Source organism: Pistacia vera, unplaced genomic scaffold, assembly GCF_008641045.1.
Source record: "Pistacia vera cultivar Batoury unplaced genomic scaffold, PisVer_v2 Contig47, whole genome shotgun sequence".
In the NCBI taxonomy this organism is placed as follows: Eukaryota; Viridiplantae; Streptophyta; class Magnoliopsida; order Sapindales; family Anacardiaceae; genus Pistacia; species Pistacia vera.
This window is the reverse complement of record NW_022196301.1, coordinates 285,715-306,670: the sequence shown is the minus strand read 5'-3', so window position 1 is coordinate 306,670 and position 20,956 is coordinate 285,715. Positions and strand designations below refer to the sequence as shown.

The window sequence follows — 20,956 nt, the reverse complement described above, 5'->3', positions numbered from 1 at the left end:
GACAATAGGTTTGTTAGTGAAAAGGCTCGGCAACGTTATGAAGGTGCAATCAAAAGAAAAGATAAGGGGTTTTTTGCCGAGCGTGGATTAACCACTGTCCATGCAGAAGATTGGAGTCAAGGGAAAAAGTGGGACAACTTCATGAGTGAACCCGAACATTTAGCGATGGAGCTGATAGTGCGAGAGTTTTATGCCAACTTCCTTGAGTGTAATCCCGGGCATGTATATGTGAGGCGCATTGATGTGCCAATCGATGCAAAGCTGATCAATGATTTCTACGGACTGCCTCCAATTGATCGTGATGAGTATCTAGAATTTAAGAAGAGACAGTTTAAGGAGGATGAGATTCTTAAGGTAATAGCAAAGCCGGATACCCCTTGGGAGATTTCAAAGAAGGGAAGAAAAAGCATTAAGGGAACGAATTTGATCCCTATAGCTAGATTGTGGCAGTACTTTGTGTGTGCATGGATGATGCTAGAGATGCATTATAGTACAGTGACTTTTGAGAAGGCATTGTTGCTTTATTCCTTTGCCACCGGAAAGAAGATGGATGTGGGGAATATTATCATGACAAGTATACAGAATGCAATCAAACCAGGGCAAAAGAGCTTCCCCTTTCCACATCTCATCACTGAGGTGTGCACTCGGGCGAGAGTCGAGAAGACTGATGAACCACTTATTCATTGTGCTCTACCTCTAGATGCCACCTACTATCGCAAGCTACTTGGGAGTCCATCCAGAGAAGGACCCAGATCCAAAACAAAACGACAAAGAACCACAGAAGCTGCCACATCAACCAATTCAACATCCACAACAAATGAGCTGCTACAGCAGATTTTGGGTAAGATGAAACAGATGGAACAATGTCAAGGTTGGCTGGCAGAGCAGACTCGGATGATGTATGATATGCAACACAGTTGCTACACCAAGCTAGACATTGATACTTCGAGCTTCCAATGGGAAGACTGGGATTCCGAGGAATGAGATGTTTCTGAAGAAGAAGATGAGGACACCGAAGGCGAGGAGGAGGACGAGGAATGAACCCTAAGCACCTGTTTTTGTAGTTAATATTTTCATTTGCTATAGTCTTTTCTTTTGTAAATTGAACTTAATTTTCTTTTCATTTTGGATTGTTAATTTTTGTTTGAACTTTCTAGTAGTTGTAAGAGCGAGATCAGGTTGTAATATTTCCATATTATTCAGTGAATTTTTCTAACACAGTGGACACCACAGACTTTCAATTGTTTTATAGATGATGATTTTGAGAAAGCCAAGGAATGGGTATGCATGCTGTTGAACGAAACTCAAACTTCACGAATTAATCAGGGAACTATCTTGTACTTTTTTTTTTTTAATACTGTTTTTCTATTCCTAATTTGTGCATAATGTGACATTGGGGACAATGTCATCTTTAGTTTAGGGGTAGGAAAATTTCAAAATTTTGATTTGTGTTTAGTGTTTTCATGTTTTGTTTTGTTGCACCAATGATGAATTGCATAAGTCTATGATGAGAATAGGATTGTTGGGATTTTATTGTTGAAAAATGTTAAGCATTGCTTCAAGTTTAGGTTTGTTGACTTGATTTAGCTTGAGGTTTGTTGAGTGGTTCAACCACCATTTTCATTATTTCGGCATGCTTAGATTCATTTTATGTGATTAGGTGAAGTCTTGATAATGTTAGTGGATTCTAGAACCTAGTTGAGAAGTGCTTGAGGCGAAATTCTAGGAATAGACATTAGTGAGGAAGTGGTTTAGGCATTTTTCGAAACGTTTGAGCCTTTCCAGCCGACCATGAAAATTTATCCTTAGTCACCCATTTGAGCCTTATGAATTCATTGTTGTCCTATTTTTGTGTGCAACCAATAATGCCCAAACCTTTCACCCTAAACAAGTTTCACAACCCTTAAGAGAATTCTGAACCTAATGCAAACACAAAAAGCTTGGAGAGTTGTGTGAAATGCTAGTGAACTAAAAGAATAGTTTGGGGGTCATGAGAAGGGCAAGAAGAAGAAAAGGGGTAATTAACCTCAATAAGATTATTGTTGTTTCAAAAAAAATATATAAATGTATATAGAATTTGAAAGTGTATTTCAGAATCAAAAATAAGAATGGCACATGTTTGAGGTTTACAAATGGGTTGACACCTTGAGCGGTGGTTGAGAAAGAAACGGGGAAGTGATGTAGTTCTTAATGTTTGCTTAAAGGAAACCGAGTTCTCTTGCTTGATCTATCTTTTCCTTTTCTTTGGAGCCCACTAACCGAGCCTAACGTTACAAGCCTGTAAAGACCTTTTGATCTTTAGTGATGTCTAATCCTCATTAGTGGAGAGTAGTTCGATACTTAGGCTTATGGAGTCTGCCACCATTTTATAAACTTTGCATTTCTGCATAAAATAATCTGGGAAAATGGAATGTGGACTGAAGTGGGGATTACCTACTCAGGGGACCAATAGAAAAAGATAGTCGATGCAACTTATAACTTTTTGGAGTGTTGAGCATTTTCCAGTAATAATGTTTCAACAATCTTTGAAACTTGTATAAATTCTAGGTAGTTCTTTGTGTGTGATTTTTGAATTTAAGTTTTCTCATTTCATTTTCAATTTTGTTGTTTTACTTTTGTTTGTGAGTTGTTTTTATTGGAGTCGTGTTTTGTACCTGATGCTCGGGGACAAGCATGTCTTTAGTTTGAGGGTATTTGATAATCTAAGGATTATACTGTTTTATTTAGGCTTTTTGGCCAGATTTCGGATACTTCTTAGTTCGTTTGTGCCTTAATTGATACTTAACTCCACATATTTTATGTTTCAGGCCAAAATGTGCACTTTGAACAAATAATGAACGGAATCGAGTTTTGGACCCAGAAGCAAGCGAATCTCAAAATTCAAGGAAGTTCTGAAGCGGATTTGAAGCACTATGAAGCTTGTTCCATTAGAGAGCATTGAAGATGAAAGATTCAAGTATGGAAGCAAGTGGAGGGCAATTCCGTAAATTCAGAATTGTTCAAGAAGGTTCGCCGCGGTGAAAGATGCTCGGATGAGATTTAAATTTAACTCGTAGCCACGGCGAAGAATATTCTTCGCCACTGCGAAGTCTGCGATTTTTAGTTTTAATTAAAACACAGTTTTATTTTAGGAAAGTTTTTAAGCTTTTGGGCAAACTATACAAGAAAAACTTAAGACATTTTGAGAGAGGTTCGTCTTTGTTTAGAGCAACTTTGACATTTTGGGAGAAAATGAGAGAAGATTTGAGATTTAACCTTATGGATTCATCAATTAGGGGAGATCTTTTACTCTCTTTTCTTTGTTTCAATATGTTGATTGTTGTGTTTACTGTTTTTCTTGCTATTTGTGTTAATTTCGTTATGAACTAACTCACTTTGGGTTAGGGTTTTGATGTAATTCGGATTTCTATGGTTAATCAATAGATTATTGTTGCTTTTACATTCTATTGCATGGATTGTGTGATTATTCTAATTTTTATTAATTTTATTTTTTGAACATGATGAGATTGAGAAATGAATCATGTTGAGCTTCTTGGGTAATCACCATTGTTGTATTTAACGCTAGAGATAGGTTTGAGAATCAATGAAATCAATCTAGGATTCCATTAGCTTAATGAACTTTGATCTATTATTTTTCATTTTGTTGGGTGCGGAAGCTTAATAGGGAAAAGTAGGAATTCATAGCCTGAGAATGTATGTTTTACAACTTAGGGAATTCGATTTACAATTCGTGCATGTGAGTGTAGAAGTAGCATAATTCGTAGAATTAATTCATAGAGTCCTAATGAAGTCAAAACCCTGACCTTTTTTTTTACTTGATATTACTCCTACTTTAATCTTACTTTCTTTAATTAGTTTTTTTTATTACATAGTAATTTTGCTTTTAATTTAGTTTAAGTTTCTCCCATAAATCCAACACTTTTCGATTGCTCCAACTTGATAACAATTAAGAAAATCAGTGCTTAACAACCAATCTTCGTGGGAACGATACTTTTCTTATCACTTTATTATTTATTGCGACTAGTGCATTTGCTATATTGCATGTTGTAGCTACAACGCAACACACAACGTTATAATTGTGAACATGAACTTATAATAAAAATGATTTTCAAAAAATACTAAAAAGAATATATTTTTGTAAGAGTGTTTTTTATATTTATAGAAAGGTTATGATATTAAAAATGTTTTGTGATAACTTTAAAAGTATTTTTTCGGTAATTTTATAATAATATTTAATATTTTTCAAAAATCGTTCTCAAGAGGCGGATGGCATTAATCCCATGTAGGAATATTCAAAGTTTCACTTATTTCAGTCGATTAAATAACATAGAGTACATGTAAGCTAATTGGTGGATTCTATTTTTATTAAGTCAAACAAATGAAAAGCTAAGTTTAGCGGTCACCCATTTATAAATAAACTATTATTATTAATGTTCACCTCTGTATCATTTTAATTTATAACTAAAAAAATTATGTAAATTAGCAATGGATTAATTGATTTAAATTGGTCAAATATGTTAAATGGGTTAAACGGATAATATTATAAACACAATTTGAGCATAACCCATCCGAAATTCCGGGTTGAATTCGGGTAGTGATTTACTAGGTTCCCAAATTTTTTGTTTGAGTACCGGGTCACGTTAAAAATTAAACCGGGTACCCGAAACCCAATTTATTTTTTAAAAAAAAAAAAAAACCCTAAAATCTAAAAGCCCCAAATCGATTTACCCTAAGAACAAAAGTAAATTATCTTCTTCTAATCTTCTCCAATTCGCAACTTCACATCTTCTTCTAATCTTCTTCAGCTCACAGCTTCATATCTTCTCCTAATCTTTTCCAATTCGCATCTTCTTCTAATCTTATCCAGTTCGCAATGGGTCGATTTGACATTGACTGGAGTCATTTGAGTTTCATGCAGTGCTCGTTTAATTTAAGTTGTTTTTGGTTGAGATCGCCCAAAATTAAATGGGAAATTGTATTTTGCAGACTGTAAGTCGTGAACATGGTGGCTACAATTATGCTTGGTTTGGTCTTGAGTTGCTCTCGGGTTGCCGTTTGAGTTGTTGTCACTGCTTTGTTAGTGGAGAAGCCTCTTAGGTGTATAATTTTCTTTACTTGACAAACCTTTGATGTGGTAGCTCATGTGTTCGATAGAATAAGCAAATGAGAAAATTTTGTGTTTTGGCATCCATGAGTTGTTCTTCAATATCAAATGTTGAAATTCTTTTAAGCAACTTGTTTGATCATGCAACCATCCATCTCGTGGCTACGAAAAAAATATAATTCTTGTAGGTCTCTTCATGACATAACTTGAATATTTGGATTGATTTTGGTTGTTTTTCAACTCTTGTTTGTGTCTTGTTGTTAATTTCCCTTCTTTTTTTGTTGGCACCTTTAGATTTGTGTGATATTGGCTTGTTTCAGAGCCTAATTTGATGCTCCAAACTGATTTTCCTTTTGTCTGTCACCATAAGTTTTCAAGCTTACTACTGGTTCTGTTTTGCTTTGTTGACTCTTGAATTACTTGTGTTTTTCTTGACGTGCATTGAATCCAAATATTATTTTCAATTGCTTTGTAGGATTTTTGAAGCAGCAAATTCGGTTCAGAAACCAATTACCCGATAATTGAACTAAAAATTTGGGTACCCAAATTTCTGAGTACCCTAAAAAATTGGTTCGGTTACCAGGTACACTTATAAAGGTACCCAAATATTCGAGTCGAGTCAGAAAATTGTAAATCGATTTGGATATCCAGTTTTGCACAGCCCTAAACTCATCTACTCATTTTTTTCATTCCATATCAATTAATGTGTCAAACGGGTTAATCAGATCGTATTATGAACACAAAGGGAGCGTATGGTGAGTTTGAAGTTGTTATAGCTTCTCTTATGATCACTTATTTCATAATCTGAAAAGTAGAGTAATACACAATCCTCCCTATGAGGTTTCAACTTTTCACATGCGCATAGAAAAAATCATTAGATTAACACAAACTCTTATTCCTTTAACTTCCGTTAGCGCTCCATTAGGGTTATCTTTATAAGCTTCCACTAACATAAAAAAAAAAAAAAATGATAAGTTGGCCCCCATAATTAACCACTTACACCGTTTGACATTAATTTTTGGTGTTAAAGTTAATTGAGAGAAGTGTATAATTCACCCTTTATGTTAAAATACTAAATCATATATTAAATATTTCAAAATAATAATAAGTATTTAGAAATTTTAAAAATATATATATATTTAAGATTTAATATTATTTTTAAAAGAATTTACCTTTTTTTAAAAAAAAATTATTATTGAATTTTCAATATACAAAAAATATATTTTTTCAAAGGTATACTTTAATTCTTTTTTTTTTTTTCAGTTTTTATATTTTTTTTTCTTTGCAAAATATTTTAATTTTCAACTTTTCCTTCTCTCAATTAATTTAACACCAAAACTTGATAGTAAGAGATATAAGTGGCTAATTATAGGGGCAAGTGCAATTTTTTATGTTGAAGGGGTGTAATGTGAATAATTGTAAGAAGTTTTAACGAAAGTTAAAGGGGTGGAGTGCTTGTGTAACCTAATGATATTTTATATGTGCTTGTTAAATGTTGAAACCTAAGGGGACTCCTGTGTACTTGGCTCTAAAATGTATTTGGTAACTATTTTGAAAAATAATTATATAACAAGATGATTATGAAATAATATGTTTTATAAAAGGATTCCAAAACAAGTATTCGTAGGTTTTAGAATTCAAATGCTGGTTTTGAAAGGGTTAATTAATAGAAAAACACTCTTAAGGTTACCTTAAACTCTAATTTTCTTATAAATGGTTTTTTATTTTAGTGACTAATATGATAAAAATTAAAAAGAAAAAAAAGACTTTAAAATTGGTCAACAAGGTGGTGGTCAAACGTCTACCGTTGGCGATGGGTGGACGTCATTGCTGGAGGCGGGTCCGACGACATCACTAACTCCATTAGGTATATCGTCGGCTAGTCTACCCAACAAAGTAGTCATACTTGTTGAAAGTTGCGACTTTTCTCTACATCATGCTAGAAAATGTTGGTCGGATCTTTTCCGGTCTGTTGTGGTGAAATGCAAAAGCTTTCAACCTCTATTACTGACTTACTTCTTCGGCGACGGTGTTAGGCAACCTCTAGTGCCTCACATCACAAATTAACATGTTAGCTTATATTTATATTTTTAAAAAAAACTATTCTCAATATATTTTAATAATAAAAAATTATTTAACAAAAAAAAAACCTATTTTTGTCCTTTTACATTTGTCATATATCATTTTCTAAAAGTAAAATTAATTTAAAAATTAAACAAAACAAGACACTTGAAAACTTATAACAAAAACTCATTATTCATCAAGTTTCACCAAAACTGAAAAGGGAGAAACTACAGCAATCCGAAACTAAGTCGTAAGTCAACTCATTTGGCCGCTGCACCAACATTTAATATAATTGATTTTAAAATAAATAACTACAAAGCATAAAATTGTTTTTTTTTTTTTTTTTTTTTTTTTTTTTTTTTTTTTTTTTTCTAAAGTAAACCTTCTAACAAAAAAAATTATAATGTACGTTAAAGGGTAAATTTAAGGATGTACCAGGTTTTTTTTTTTTTTTTTTTTAAGACTAGGACAAATATATATTTTTTGCGAGATATATGAGAAAAGTTCACTAATAGAAAGTTAATAAATTAAAATGCATATTTAAAAATATCAATAATTAAAATTAGAATGCATAACTTTAAAAAAAAAAAAATCCCAAAAAAAATCCCACAAAACCATAAGTTTAAATATTTTGTTTAGATTAGAAACTTATATTATGAATCCAAGCTGTTTAATTTGATCTTTAAGAGAGAAGTAATAATAACAGCACAGAATACAAATCAATTTTATGATGAATAATACTATAGATCTAAAGTTTTTTTCTCCCAAGTTGATATGTTGAAAAATAAATAATATAGTTATTAACAATTTAATATGTTAATAAGAAATTGGTGCAATATCAATTAAAAATATAAAAGTTGGGATACAAAGTTGAGTAAGTATTTCTCGTATGAAAGAGAAAGAAAGTGAGAAGGAAAGATAAAAATGTTGAAAGATAATACAAAAATGTGAAACTAGTAAGTAGGGGGGGAAATGTAATAGTACAAATAACGGGGCATTAAATAGTATATTTGTCATAAGTTTTATAAATTTTAAAAACCCGGCCTCGCTACAGCTTGGCCTGCCCAGTTGGCCTAGCCTTGATTATGCTCCACTGCCGAGTGCTGGGTTATTCTCATCCATCTGTGGGAGATACTAATTCTTAAGTGCCCAATTTTTTTTGAAAACTATTAAATGATAGGGGTGAGCAGTTCTGGGTATTCTATATTTTTTAGGAAAATCAGAATCGGAACCGCACAGTGTAAGTTCTTAAAAAAAGGAATCGGAATTGGAACCGCACAGTGCAGGTTCTTAAATTCAAGGAACCAGAACCTAAAATGCAAATTCTAATTCCTTTCTCAGGTATCCTATAAAAATTCAATTACCCCTCTATTAATTTGAAAAATAACAAAAATACCTTAAAAGTTTACAAATACACCCCTAACAAATTTTGATTACTCATTCATTTGTGTCTAATGTGACTTATAAATCCTTTAATCTTTAGGCAACACTTGAATTCAATCAATTCATCACAATTCACATAAAATTTCTCAATCAAAACCAAAACACAAACAATTAATTAAACAATCATACTATAAATATATAATTTAATATTATAATTAATCAAATTTTTAATCATTTAATTAAGTATTGTACTAATGTTTATAATGTAATATTATAATTACTTAAGTAATCATACTATAAATCTATAATGTAATGTTATAATTAATTAAATTTTTAATCATTCAATTAAGTAATGTACTAATATAGTAAATTACTAATGTTTATAATGTAATGTTATAAATTTATAATTAATCAAGTAATCATTTAATTATTTAATGTTATAATTAATTAAGTGATTATAATATAATGTTATGTTATAATTAATTAAGTAATTATTTAATTATAATGTAATGTTTTAATTAATTAAATTTCTAATCATTTAATTAAGTATTGTGCTAATATAAGAAATTACTAATATTTATAATATAATGTCATAATTAATTAAGTAGTTATTTAATTATGTAATGTTATAATTAATTACGTGATCAAACTATAATATAATGTTATAATGAATTAAGTAATCATACTATAAATCTTTAATATAATATTATAATTAATTAAATTTATAATAATTTAATTAAATATTGTACTAATGTTTATAATGAAATATTATAATTATTTAAGTAATTATTTAATTAAGTAATCATTTGTTTATAACGTAATGTTATAATTAATTAAGTAATCATACTATAAATTTATAATGTAATGTTATAATTAATTAAATTTCTAATCATTTAATTAAGTATTGTGCTAATGTAATAAATTACTAATGTTTATAATATAATGTCATAGATAATTAAGCAATCATTTAATTATGTGATCATACTATAATTTAATATTATAATGAATTGAGTAATCATAATATAAATATTTAATATAATATTATAATTAATTAAGTATTGTAATTATAATAAAAGGTTATAATTAATTAAATAATAATTTGTTTATAATGTAATGTTATGATTAAGTAAGTAATTATACTATAAATCTATAATATAATGTTATAATTAATTAAAATTTTAATTATTTAATTAAGTAATGTACTAAATTACTAATGTAATGTTATAAACTTATAATTAATTAAATAATCATTTAACTATAATCAGTATAATGTAATGATATAATTAAAACTTAATAATTTAAGTAAATAATTAAATATTATATTATTATTCAATCAAATATATTATTTTATTCCAAAATAATTCTTTTAATAACATTAAAACACTTTTAATTGGTCCTAATTCTAATTATACACTTAATTAATCAAAACTTTAATATTAATATAGTATAATATATTAAAGTTTTTTATATGGTGTAGTTTATATGAAATAAGTAGAATTGTATATTTATTTAATTAGGTTATTGTAAAAATTTAACTTTTTCCATTTTAAATTTTTTTATTTGTAAACTTATATAGACCCCCCATTCTTCACACATATTTATTTTAACCCAGATTCCAAAACGGGATACCCGCTGCAGGTTCCAAGCCGGGTACGCGCTGCAGGTTCCAAGCCGAGTACCCGCTGTAGGTTCTTTTTTCTAGGTTCCAGTTCCAGTTTCAGTTCCTCCACATGTAGGAATCAAAATCGGAACCGCACAGTATTGGTTCAAAAAAAAAAGAACCGGAACCTACCCGCATAGTGTCAGTTCCAGGTAGATTCCAGTTCTAATTTTGGTTCTACCGATAGGTTCTGGTTCTACCCGCTATCTGTGCTCACCCTTATTAAATGCCCCTTGAATTTACCAAAAAACTCCTTTAAGAATACAAAGAACCCAAAAAAGATCATATGAATATCTAAAAAGGACTCCTACAAATATAAAAAACCTCTGATGTAGGAAATATTTAATAGTTTTCTAAATTCGTTAGATTGCTTGGGATTTGACGATTTTTTAAAGATTTTTGTAATTTAAGGAGTAGATTTGTCAATTTTTTTTAATAATTATGGAGGGTCGCTTCGTAAGTACATTTCAATAAAGTTCTAAAAACGATATATAGAACTGTTCTAATAAAAAATAAAAATAAACTACCCTTACATTTTCAAATTTATCATTCGTAAAACGACTTTTACATTTTTATTAAATAGACACTTAAAGTTTATAAACTTTATCACTTATATTCTTTTACATTAATTTTAGAGTTAACAACTTTTTCCCACCCAAAAAATCGCTGAATGACACTTTCTCACCCTTAGCCTTGTAAAATATCACTTTTCCACCCAAAACAGAAATTTGTTAGTAATTTTTATTGTGAAGAAGGGTAGAATGGTAAAAATCCAGTTAAAAGTAAGGGCAAAATGGTCATATTTCCTTTTTGGCAAGATACTTTCCCAAACCCTAGCTGTTGGTTTAGCCTAGTTCAGGTAGTTCGACACAATACCGGCGTCATTGATCAGCGTAGACTCTACCCTTAGCTTTCCCATCTTCACACATAAAAACCCCTCATTTTCCCACCACACCGAGCACACCAATCGCCGACAACCGCTAGTTTTTTGTTCGCACGACTGTTGAGCTTCCAGGCCAAATTCTGGCCGATTGGTGCAGAAAAAATTCCACCTAAAAGCCACTGTAGTATCAACAACAACTCTCTCTAAAAGCCCCATCATCCTAAACCTTAGTTGATCACCGTTCATCAAACGTCGAACATTCAATAAAAAATTGAACTGGTCGCTGACTATTGGAGAGCTATCAGGGTCCAGAGTTGTTAGGGTATTGAAGAGGGATGGTCGAAGATTAGTTTGGTTGGAGAGTGTCGGATGTGGTGGTTGGAGTTGACCGGAATCATGCACAAAAGTTGATTTGCGGTGACTAGCGATTAGGGTTGAAATGTGTGGGGGTCTTTCATTTGTAATCAATATTATATATTAAAGGAAAATAACAAAATTTGTGTTTTGGTTGGAAAAGTAATATTTTAAAAGTTTGAGGATGGTAAAGAACCATTAAGTCATTTTTTGGATAGGAAAAAGTCGTTCACTCTTAATTTTATTACATTGCTGTTAGGTTTATGAAACACTTATTATTATTTTTTATATATAAAATCAAAGTTACATTTTACCCTGAACTTTCTTATAGGATCAAATTTACGAAATAAGGGTGAAGAAGTATCAATAATGCAATTTACTAAACCTTTAAGGTCTATTTGATAAGAACTATAAAAATTATCATTTAAATTGAATTTAGAAACCTTAATCTGATCAAGGGTATGATTAACGCATAATTACCCAAGATAAATGATAAATCAGGTTGACTTTTGACTTTCCAAATATTTACAGACAAATCTCAGGTGTTATCTTAAGTTCTGTTAGTTTCGAGAAATCAGTTACAACAACTCGTACTTGAACTAAATATAAACCCAATCCCCAAAATCCTACCTTTATATATAAACAATTATAATTAGTTAATTAAACAAATAATAAGTCTCCCGACACCTGCCTATCCTCACTCTCCCTCTCCTCCCATTCCTACTTGCCTCCAAATTTTCCCGAGAACCAAACACCCACCTACACCAATAAAACCACCATGAGAGAAATCCTCCACATCCAGGGCGGTCAATGCGGCAACCAAATCGGAGCCAAGTTTTGGGAAGTCATCTGCGACGAACATGGGATTGACCAAACCGGGAAATACAGTGGCGACTCCGATCTTCAGCTTGAACGGATTAACGTTTATTATAACGAAGCCAGTGGGGGCCGGTACGTTCCCAGAGCGGTTCTCATGGATCTGGAGCCGGGTACTATGGACTCCCTCAGATCCGGGCCGTTTGGTCAAATCTTTCGCCCGGATAACTTTGTTTTTGGGCAGTCGGGTGCTGGGAATAATTGGGCTAAGGGTCATTACACTGAAGGCGCTGAGTTGATTGATTCTGTTCTTGATGTTGTCAGAAAAGAAGCTGAGAATTGTGATTGCTTGCAGGGTAATTTAAACTGTTCATTGGGTCTATGTGGGCTTGGCTTGTTTTTTGAACTTTGTTTTGTGGTTTGCTTGATCTTGAAATTTGAGATTCTTTGTTTTGAAATGGAAGTTTGTGAATTAAGATTGTTGAAATTCTAATTAAAAGTTCTTTTCTTGGTTATTTTTTGTTTAATTGTGAAAATGTTTATTCTTTTTGCAATTATTTCTGTGACATTAGATTCATGGTCTGTTATGTGTAAGTTTTGTTGGCTGGTTGTGGTTGTGGTGTCTGCTTTCTCTTTTGTTTTCTTTTGATATATTTGTTTATTTTAAAGTTTGTCTGGATCTGAAAATTTTGTTACATATTGGTTAGTTTTTGTCACTGTATTTTTGCCTTGAAATTTGTCGTAGATGAAGCTAGCTACACTTTGCAAATGGATTCCTTTTTGTTTTAGTCAGCTGTTTTTTGATTGAAAGTAAAACTTGAAACATCCCTGATGCATTGTGAAATGCGCTTACTCTTATGTTGTGATGTGGATTTCTTTGGGGTTTAGACATTTTTTTTTCGTATGAATCCGGTACTGGAATGGGAAGTTGTTGAAATATATAGCAGGATTTGGTTAGGCCTAAAGTTTTTTATTGGTTAATGCTATCTAACAAATATTTTGGCTAAAATATGTAGTTCTCTTTTTAAAATAGCAGCTGCTTTGTCCTTTTGTCAAATTTTTGTCTTGTAATTTAATTGTCGCTCTGGTTTCTTTATTTTTTTTGGATACTTTGACAAGAAAATTATGTTCTTTCACATTTTCGTTCTTAGAGTTTGTGGGCTTTTGTCAATCTTGTGGCTTTTTCTCCAATCTAATGCAATATACTAGGATTCCGTCTGTTTCAAATCTGACTTGTTAATTTTTCTACAGGATTTCAAGTATGTCATTCTTTGGGTGGAGGAACTGGTTCTGGCATGGGAACCCTTCTTATATCGAAAATCAGGGAGGAGTATCCTGATCGCATGATGCTAACATTTTCAGTCTTTCCTTCACCCAAGGTATCTGACACAGTTGTTGAGCCATACAATGCCACCCTCTCTGTTCATCAGCTTGTTGAGAATGCTGATGAATGTATGGTGCTGGATAATGAAGCTCTTTATGATATTTGTTTCCGGACTCTCAAGCTTGCTACCCCAACTTGTAAGTCAAGAATTTCATTCTCATTTCTATTGAGTTAATTGAAAATTTTCAGTTCTCTTCCAGGGCAGCTAAAGCGGAGTTGTTGATAACTTTATAACGTGTTTTTCTGGCTATTCAAAATCTCATGTACATGATTGGATTAAGCATTTTCATCCTTTAATTAAATATGTGGTTCTCAAGTGAGTTCAATAGTCCTATTCATATATGAAAATGCTGCTTGTTAGTCTTTTTCTCTTCAGGTAGCTACTGAAAAGTGGTTGGTGTGAAGTCTCTATCTTGCTGTTCTTTCTCTAGTCCTACATGCCTAGTGCCTACCTTTTTCTTTTTGCCTTCAAATGAAGAAGAACATGACATTTATACTTCATGTACTCTTTCGTAAAATAATAATCACTTCTATATTGTAGTATTCTGATAAAAATAATCTGATTTTGTGCGTCTCTATCTTATCAAAGTAATTAATGGCCCATTTGTTAAGATAGTCTGAAAGACATAGGAGCTGACCGTTGTGCTGTACTTTTTTCTTTTATGCGTTCTCAGTTGGTGATCTTAACCATCTCATCTCTGCTACTATGAGTGGTGTCACCTGCTGTCTTCGTTTCCCTGGGCAGCTGAACTCTGACCTTAGGAAGCTTGCTGTTAATCTTATCCCATTCCCGCGTCTTCATTTCTTCATGGTTGGTTTTGCACCCTTGACATCAAGAGGATCACAGCAGTATCGTGCTCTTACTGTCCCTGAACTAACCCAACAGATGTGGGATGCCAAGAACATGATGTGTGCTGCTGATCCACGTCATGGTCGCTACCTCACTGCTTCAGCCATGTTCCGTGGTAAGATGAGTACAAAAGAGGTAGACGAACAAATGATTAATGTCCAGAACAAGAACTCTTCATACTTTGTTGAGTGGATCCCGAATAATGTCAAGTCTAGTGTATGTGACATTCCTCCTAAGGGTCTCAAAATGGCATCCACATTCATTGGAAACTCAACTTCAATCCAGGAGATGTTTAGGCGGGTTAGCGAGCAGTTTACAGCTATGTTTAGGCGGAAGGCTTTCTTGCACTGGTACACTGGTGAGGGAATGGATGAGATGGAGTTCACTGAGGCTGAGAGTAACATGAATGATTTGGTGGCAGAATATCAGCAGTATCAGGATGCAACTGTCGACGATGAGGAATATGAGGGGGAAGAAGAGGAAATTGCAGGTTGAGGTGTCATGTTATTTGCCGTATGTTCAGTTTGTCAGAAATCTGTATCTTGCTGGCTCTCTTTCGGTGAGTGGTTTATGTTTCTGTTGTTGAGAGGTCAACTTAGATTGATTGGCATGTTGATGTGTATGTATGTAATATAATGTGGGTATGTATGTGAAGATGGGTTATGTTGTGACTGCTTTACTTTTTAATTTGAATGATGGATGCTTGTACTGTGTAGTTGCATGTATAGCTTTTGTTGGTTTGTAATGGGCATAGGATGAAATGAGGCAGCTTGTTATATAACATTATCAGTTGTATTATTTAATGGGTATTCATCGAAAAAGTATTGATGGGAAGTTTGTGTGATTGGCTTCTTGAGTTAAATGAAGCACCACTGAGATCTCTTCCATTCGTAGAATTATTATTCTAAGGGAAGGAGATGCTCTGTCACAGATGGAACTTATATTTGATGTTGTGAAATTTTATAGACTGAATGGACTCTAACTAAAATCTAAAATGCCAAGACTTTATCATTAAAGTTAAAGATGATGCTTCTTAATTATAAATATTTATGTTCATTATTTGACCAAGATTTTCAGGTGATGTATAAGTTTAGTACTGTATTATAATTCTCCCATCTATCTCAATAAAAAAATGCTTCTCAAGACCTCTTCAAAAATTCTTTTTGATGACCTCTTCAAGAAATACCAAGTCTCAACTCTCAAGTGGGAACTAAGAAGCTGTAATTTGAGCTTATCTGCTTGAATCTGAGACTGATTAATTCCTTTACTATATAGCTATAGTCTATTTTGTATTATAATAAGTACAAACTGAAACCGAGGACTGCTTCAACTCACTCAATTTTGTATAAATCTCTTTGTAGTTTTGTGTAGTTTTGCTTAATTAGCAACTGTGCACATAGAAATTTCCAAGAAACTTTGGGAGTGTTGAGGTTTTGTTTTGTTTAAAAATTTTATTTTAGAAGTAGGAAAAGATAAATTTTATTAAAATTTATTTGATTGAGATGTATTCAAAAGTATTTCTAGCTAGATACAATCTTTAAAGCTATTGTAAATTCAAGAAAATACAGAAATTTGTTTATATCTTTACATGCTTAAAGCTTTTTTGGATTTCATCACTTATATTATGTAGAAATCATATGTATTTTCATATCTGATATCAAAGAATTCAAGATATGTAACACATGAAGCTGAAATTTTGAGTGAACTTCAAGGAAAATAGAAGCAAACTCCTATGCTTAACATCCTTCTTTCTTGTTCCTAAATATATTTTTTTTTTCTTTTAACTTTGGCAATCTCCCCAGTCTCCACATGTATTGCATCGACAATGTCACAGAAAAAGAACAAATCAATCTTACTTCAGCATTCAGTTTAAGAGAATTAATCTGTTATTGTATGGTTTGAATAAGCAACACTTGGTACAGTAAATTGGTTAACTAAAGTATATTATTTTTTGGTTATGCGAATGCGTACCAAGAAAAAGATGAATATTATTTTACAGCCACGGACGGCATCTTTGACCCTCTTTCATGCACGCTTTCGCTCACTCACCTATAAAAAGATGGCATTTCTTTCATCTTCATTCATCAAACCAATCTGAATATATAGCTAAGCAATATAAAACAACATTAGCTTCGAATGGCAGCCAGAATTCTCCTGTTATTACTCATTTCTTTAATTTGTTCTGTTGCATTTGCATCGGATCATAGCCCTCTTCAGGATTTCTGCGTCGCAGACCTCGACAGCCCAGGTATCATTTGAGTTCCATGCCGGTTAGATGTAAAATTATATATAAATTTCTTTGTTTTCTTAAATAAGGATCTATATAAAAAGTATATGAAAACATACCTAGTTGAATGCGTGTTTTTAAACATAATTTAAAAAATATGTTATATATATAGACACGCATACCATAAATCTCGAGTTAAAATGGTTTTGATATAATTATATAAGAACTATATTTGAATATTGTTGAATTCACTCATTAGATAGAAATTATATTTTACAAATAAAAATCTAGCGGTACTAATAATGATCTTAATACAATTATATTAGAATAATCTTGATAAGAGAATTACCGATATATAAAAATTCTTCGATGCAGACATCTTGAAGTTTTTAACATGTGGATTGAAGGTGAGTGATTGGTCGTTGGCTTTTGATTTTACATGTGAAGATAGTGTCCAATCATTGGTCCACACGTTAAAAACCTCATGATGTCTATACCAAGATTGAGTATGTATATATAAAAATTTTCATTATATATTGTCCTAGTTAATTATGCTCTCAGTAGTTATATGCTGATCATTTGCTGCTCTGTGCATGGCAGTGCTGGTAAATGGCTTTGTTTGCAAGGATCCAAAGCTGGTTAAAGCAGAAGATTTCCACATCAGTGGCCTTCACTTGAGAAGAAACACATCAAATCCTTTCGGTTCTTTCGCCAACCGGATCACTGTGAATCGAGTTCCAGGGCTCAACACTCTCGGCATATCAGTGGCTCGTGCAGATTTTGCTCCATTGGGAATCAACCCTCCCCATTATCATCCCAGGGCCAGTGAAATTTTAACCGTCCTGGAAGGCACCCTGATTGCAGGATTCGTAACTTCAAATCCTGAAAATCGCCTGATTATGAAAGTACTCAACAAGGGTGATCTTTTTGTGTTCCCGGCTGGTCTTATTCACTTCCAGAAAAATATTGGACCTGGTTATGCGTATTCCATTTCAGCACTCAGCAGCCAAGATCCTGGAGTTGTTACCATTGCCAATGCGGTGTTTGGTTCAAAACCTGANATAGAGTTCCAGGGCTCAACACTCTCGGCATCTCAGTGGCTCGTGCAGATTTTGCTCCATTGGGAATCAACCCTCCCCATTATCATCCCAGGGCCAGTGAAATTTTAACCGTCCTGGAAGGCACCCTGATTGCAGGATTCGTAACTTCAAATCCTGAAAATCGCCTGATTATGAAAGTACTCAACAAGGGTGATCTTTTTGTGTTCCCGGCTGGTCTTATTCACTTCCAGAAAAATATTGGACCTGGTTATGCGTATTCCATTTCAGCACTCAGCAGCCAAGATCCTGGAGTTGTTACCATTGCCAATGCGGTGTTTGGTTCAAAACCTGATATTTCAAGTGATATTCTCGCCAAGGCTTTCCAAGTTGACGAGCAAGTGATTAATCAAATCCAAGACAAGTTCTAGAGAATTGATTTAGTTACTCACAACCCAATCTCACAACTTTTGACGTGACAGTTTGTTATTGATTAGTTTGTAAAATGGTCTCGTTTGTTTGTATGAGTTTCATCTGCTTATTTGCGAACTAATCAAAGATGAACTGTCACATCGAAAGTTGTGAAAGAAGGTTGTAGACTTAACATTGTCATATTATAAAGTAATAAATACTGCTCTATATATAATTAGCAATCATTAGATTAGTGTCAATTAAAGGGTAATAAAGTATCAATTCAATGAATTGTTTATTAATTGGTTCATCAGTACAGGTGGTTATTGAATCGATAACACACAACAAATCTAAAAAAAAGAAATTGGAAATAATTTTCGCTACTAAGAAAATATATAAATACATATATGGATAACGATCACCTTGAAATAAGATTAATGTCTTCATCATTCAAATCATGTATGATATCAATATATTTTCTGTTTTATAATACAAATTTTGATATGGCTAGTACATAAGTTTAGTATTTAGTCCTATGATCCTACATGCACATGCTGTAAGGATTCGTCGGAACACGTAGTGGAATTAAAAAAAAAAAAAAAAAAAGTACAAGACCCAAAATCATGGATTGATAATACGTATGATTCAATGACATTAAAATTCAAGGATTAATTTTATACCTGCTATTGAAGGGTCCTTCAATTTACTCTGAATTAGTTTCACAAATCGATTCAACCAGAAAATTGCGCACACTATATCCACACAAAGGCAAAAACACAATCACACAAATAATATATTTGCTAGAATACATTATTTGCTTCAAAGATTGGGGCTGAATTTTGAGAGAATTTTCGTTCTCCCTTTTCAAGAATCGGCTAGGGTTAAGAATTCACACTAACCATAATTTTAATTATGCTTTTATAGCATAATTAAAACTCTAATCCACCCCAGAGGCCCAGAATAGGAATAACCCTATTCCTAGGTAGAATAGAATAATACTTCAATTTTATAATTAATATGAATATTAATATCAATTTAATTCTAATAATTAAAATTATAATTTTACTAAATTAATTCCAATACCAAAATTGGAAATAGGCTCCCTTCGTGTTGGCAGTGAATGAAATCATAATTTAATTGCTTGGTAAAATTACCAAAATATCTATTCGTCTAAAAAGACGTAAAATGCCCCAAAAATATTATTTACCTCAAATTGCCTTCTAAGTGTTTGACTCATAGGCCCCCTTCATGTTGGCAGTGAATGAAATCGTAATTAAGCATCATCTAATCAGCTCTCCATACACAAACCAAGATTGATCTCTAGCAAGGTATAATGGTTACCCAATAGATAGAGATTCAGCGAAATAGCTACCTATCAATTATATGGTTACTATGCAATCCAAGCCTTTCATCAACTGTTATCTCATCAAGGTTGAAATAAGAAATATTGTTAACTTCAAATATATATTTCCTTGATATGTTGGCATTCGGTTATCAGACCAACAACCAAACAAAATTGGATTTGAGCAACAACTAAATTCTACCGTGGCCACAGATTTATGGTTGTTGTCATTAAACCGAATAGCTCTATGAGACAACTTCTCCTGTACCCAACAGTAATGAGTCATTTGTTGATCCACCATAGCCATAGTATACTTTCAATGTAGCCAACTATCACCGTACTGATAATCCTGAATAGGACTATATTAGGCTAGCGTTAAAACTACACTAGTATTTAAACATGATGCTATGGTGATCCTAAGGATCACATGCACCGTTATCCATTAGAGAATGTATTCCACAGATACTATGATTACCATCCATATAGAATCCTCTAGTAGATCAGTTCGATGAACTTGCAAACAACAAACACTTATGCGTCGCACCAAATAATTTTGACATGTGAGATCTATCACTACATTTCGTTAGGATCGTTCAACATTATGATAGTTTTATTGTATTATTTGTGTCTTTGGTTAGAATAATACTAAGGATATAGACGTTTTTAGAATTACCACCAGATGTAATCATAGGGTACTCATAATCAAGATTTGAAACACTTGATTCTTTAATCACAATTCTACCATTCTAAGGACATATATCTATACGTAATTAAACATGAATTACATGATATATAAAATGTTTTTTTTTTTTTAATATATATATAAACATGTTACAAAGAGTTAATTATATATAGGGCACTTACTCTAAAAATCTTCTACTTGCATTATAGACAATCATTCATGTATTTAATACCAAATGAAGTTAAGTGTCTATCATGCTTTTGCTGCGACAAAGCCTTTGTCAGTGGGTCTGCTACATTGTCATATGTAGATACTCTGCTAATCTGCACATCTCCTCTTTGAACAATTTCACTGATCGGATTGAATCGTCTGAGTATGTGTTTGGACTACTGATTAGACCATGATTCCTTAGCCTGAGCAAATACTCCATTGTTTTCACAAAATATATCAACTAGATCAACAATGTTTGGAACAACACCTAGTTCAGTAATTAACTTTTTTATCCAAACGACCTCATTGGTTGCATCTAATAATGCTATGTACTTAGCCTCTATTGTGGAATCCACTACAGTGGTTTGCTATGAGCTTTTCTAGGTCACTACAGCTCTATTGAGACAATATACAAACTCTAACTTTGCTATCGATAGTCATCTTTGTTAGTTTGAAAACCGGCATCACTATATCATTTCATAGTGAGTTCATCTTCTTTTCTATAGACCAAGAATATATCATTTGTCATTTTCAGGTACTTTAGTATGC

General features: G+C 32.5%; 2 protein-coding genes across 2 annotated transcripts; both read left to right on the top strand.

Annotated features, from left to right (window-relative positions):
* The first annotated feature begins 12,087 nt into the window (after window positions 1–12,087).
* On the top strand, window positions 12,088–15,259 carry LOC116145905 (tubulin beta chain-like). The gene is made up of 3 exons (XM_031431343.1): window positions 12,088–12,620; window positions 13,516–13,785; window positions 14,323–15,259. Exons 1-3 carry the CDS (start codon window positions 12,227–12,229, stop codon window positions 14,991–14,993), a joined length of 1,335 nt encoding a protein of 444 aa, XP_031287203.1. The 5' UTR covers window positions 12,088–12,226; the 3' UTR covers window positions 14,994–15,259.
* Window positions 15,260–16,604: 1,345 nt separating this feature from the next.
* Window positions 16,605–18,391, top strand: LOC116145954 (putative germin-like protein 2-1). Its single transcript, XM_031431379.1, has 3 exons — window positions 16,605–16,746; window positions 17,326–17,574; window positions 17,907–18,391. Exons 1-3 carry the CDS (start codon window positions 16,635–16,637, stop codon window positions 18,191–18,193), a joined length of 648 nt encoding a protein of 215 aa, XP_031287239.1. The 5' UTR covers window positions 16,605–16,634; the 3' UTR covers window positions 18,194–18,391.
* The last annotated feature ends 2,565 nt before the right edge of the window (window positions 18,392–20,956 follow it).

Excerpts from the sequence above, each read along its gene's own strand:
- LOC116145905 (XM_031431343.1), top strand. The coding sequence starts at position 12,227 with ATGAGAGAAATCCTCCACATCCAGGGCGGTCAATGCGGCAACCAAATC. Across the intron at positions 12,621-13,515 it reads GAATTGTGATTGCTTGCAGG|GATTTCAAGTATGTCATTCT; the intron begins GTAATTTAAACT and ends ATTTTTCTACAG. Across the intron at positions 13,786-14,322 it reads CAAGCTTGCTACCCCAACTT|TTGGTGATCTTAACCATCTC; the intron begins GTAAGTCAAGAA and ends ATGCGTTCTCAG.
- LOC116145954 (XM_031431379.1), top strand. The coding sequence starts at position 16,635 with ATGGCAGCCAGAATTCTCCTGTTATTACTCATTTCTTTAATTTGTTCT. Across the intron at positions 16,747-17,325 it reads CGCAGACCTCGACAGCCCAG|TGCTGGTAAATGGCTTTGTT; the intron begins GTATCATTTGAG and ends TGTGCATGGCAG. Across the intron at positions 17,575-17,906 it reads AATTTTAACCGTCCTGGAAG|GCACCCTGATTGCAGGATTC; the intron begins GCACCCTGATTG and ends CCGTCCTGGAAG.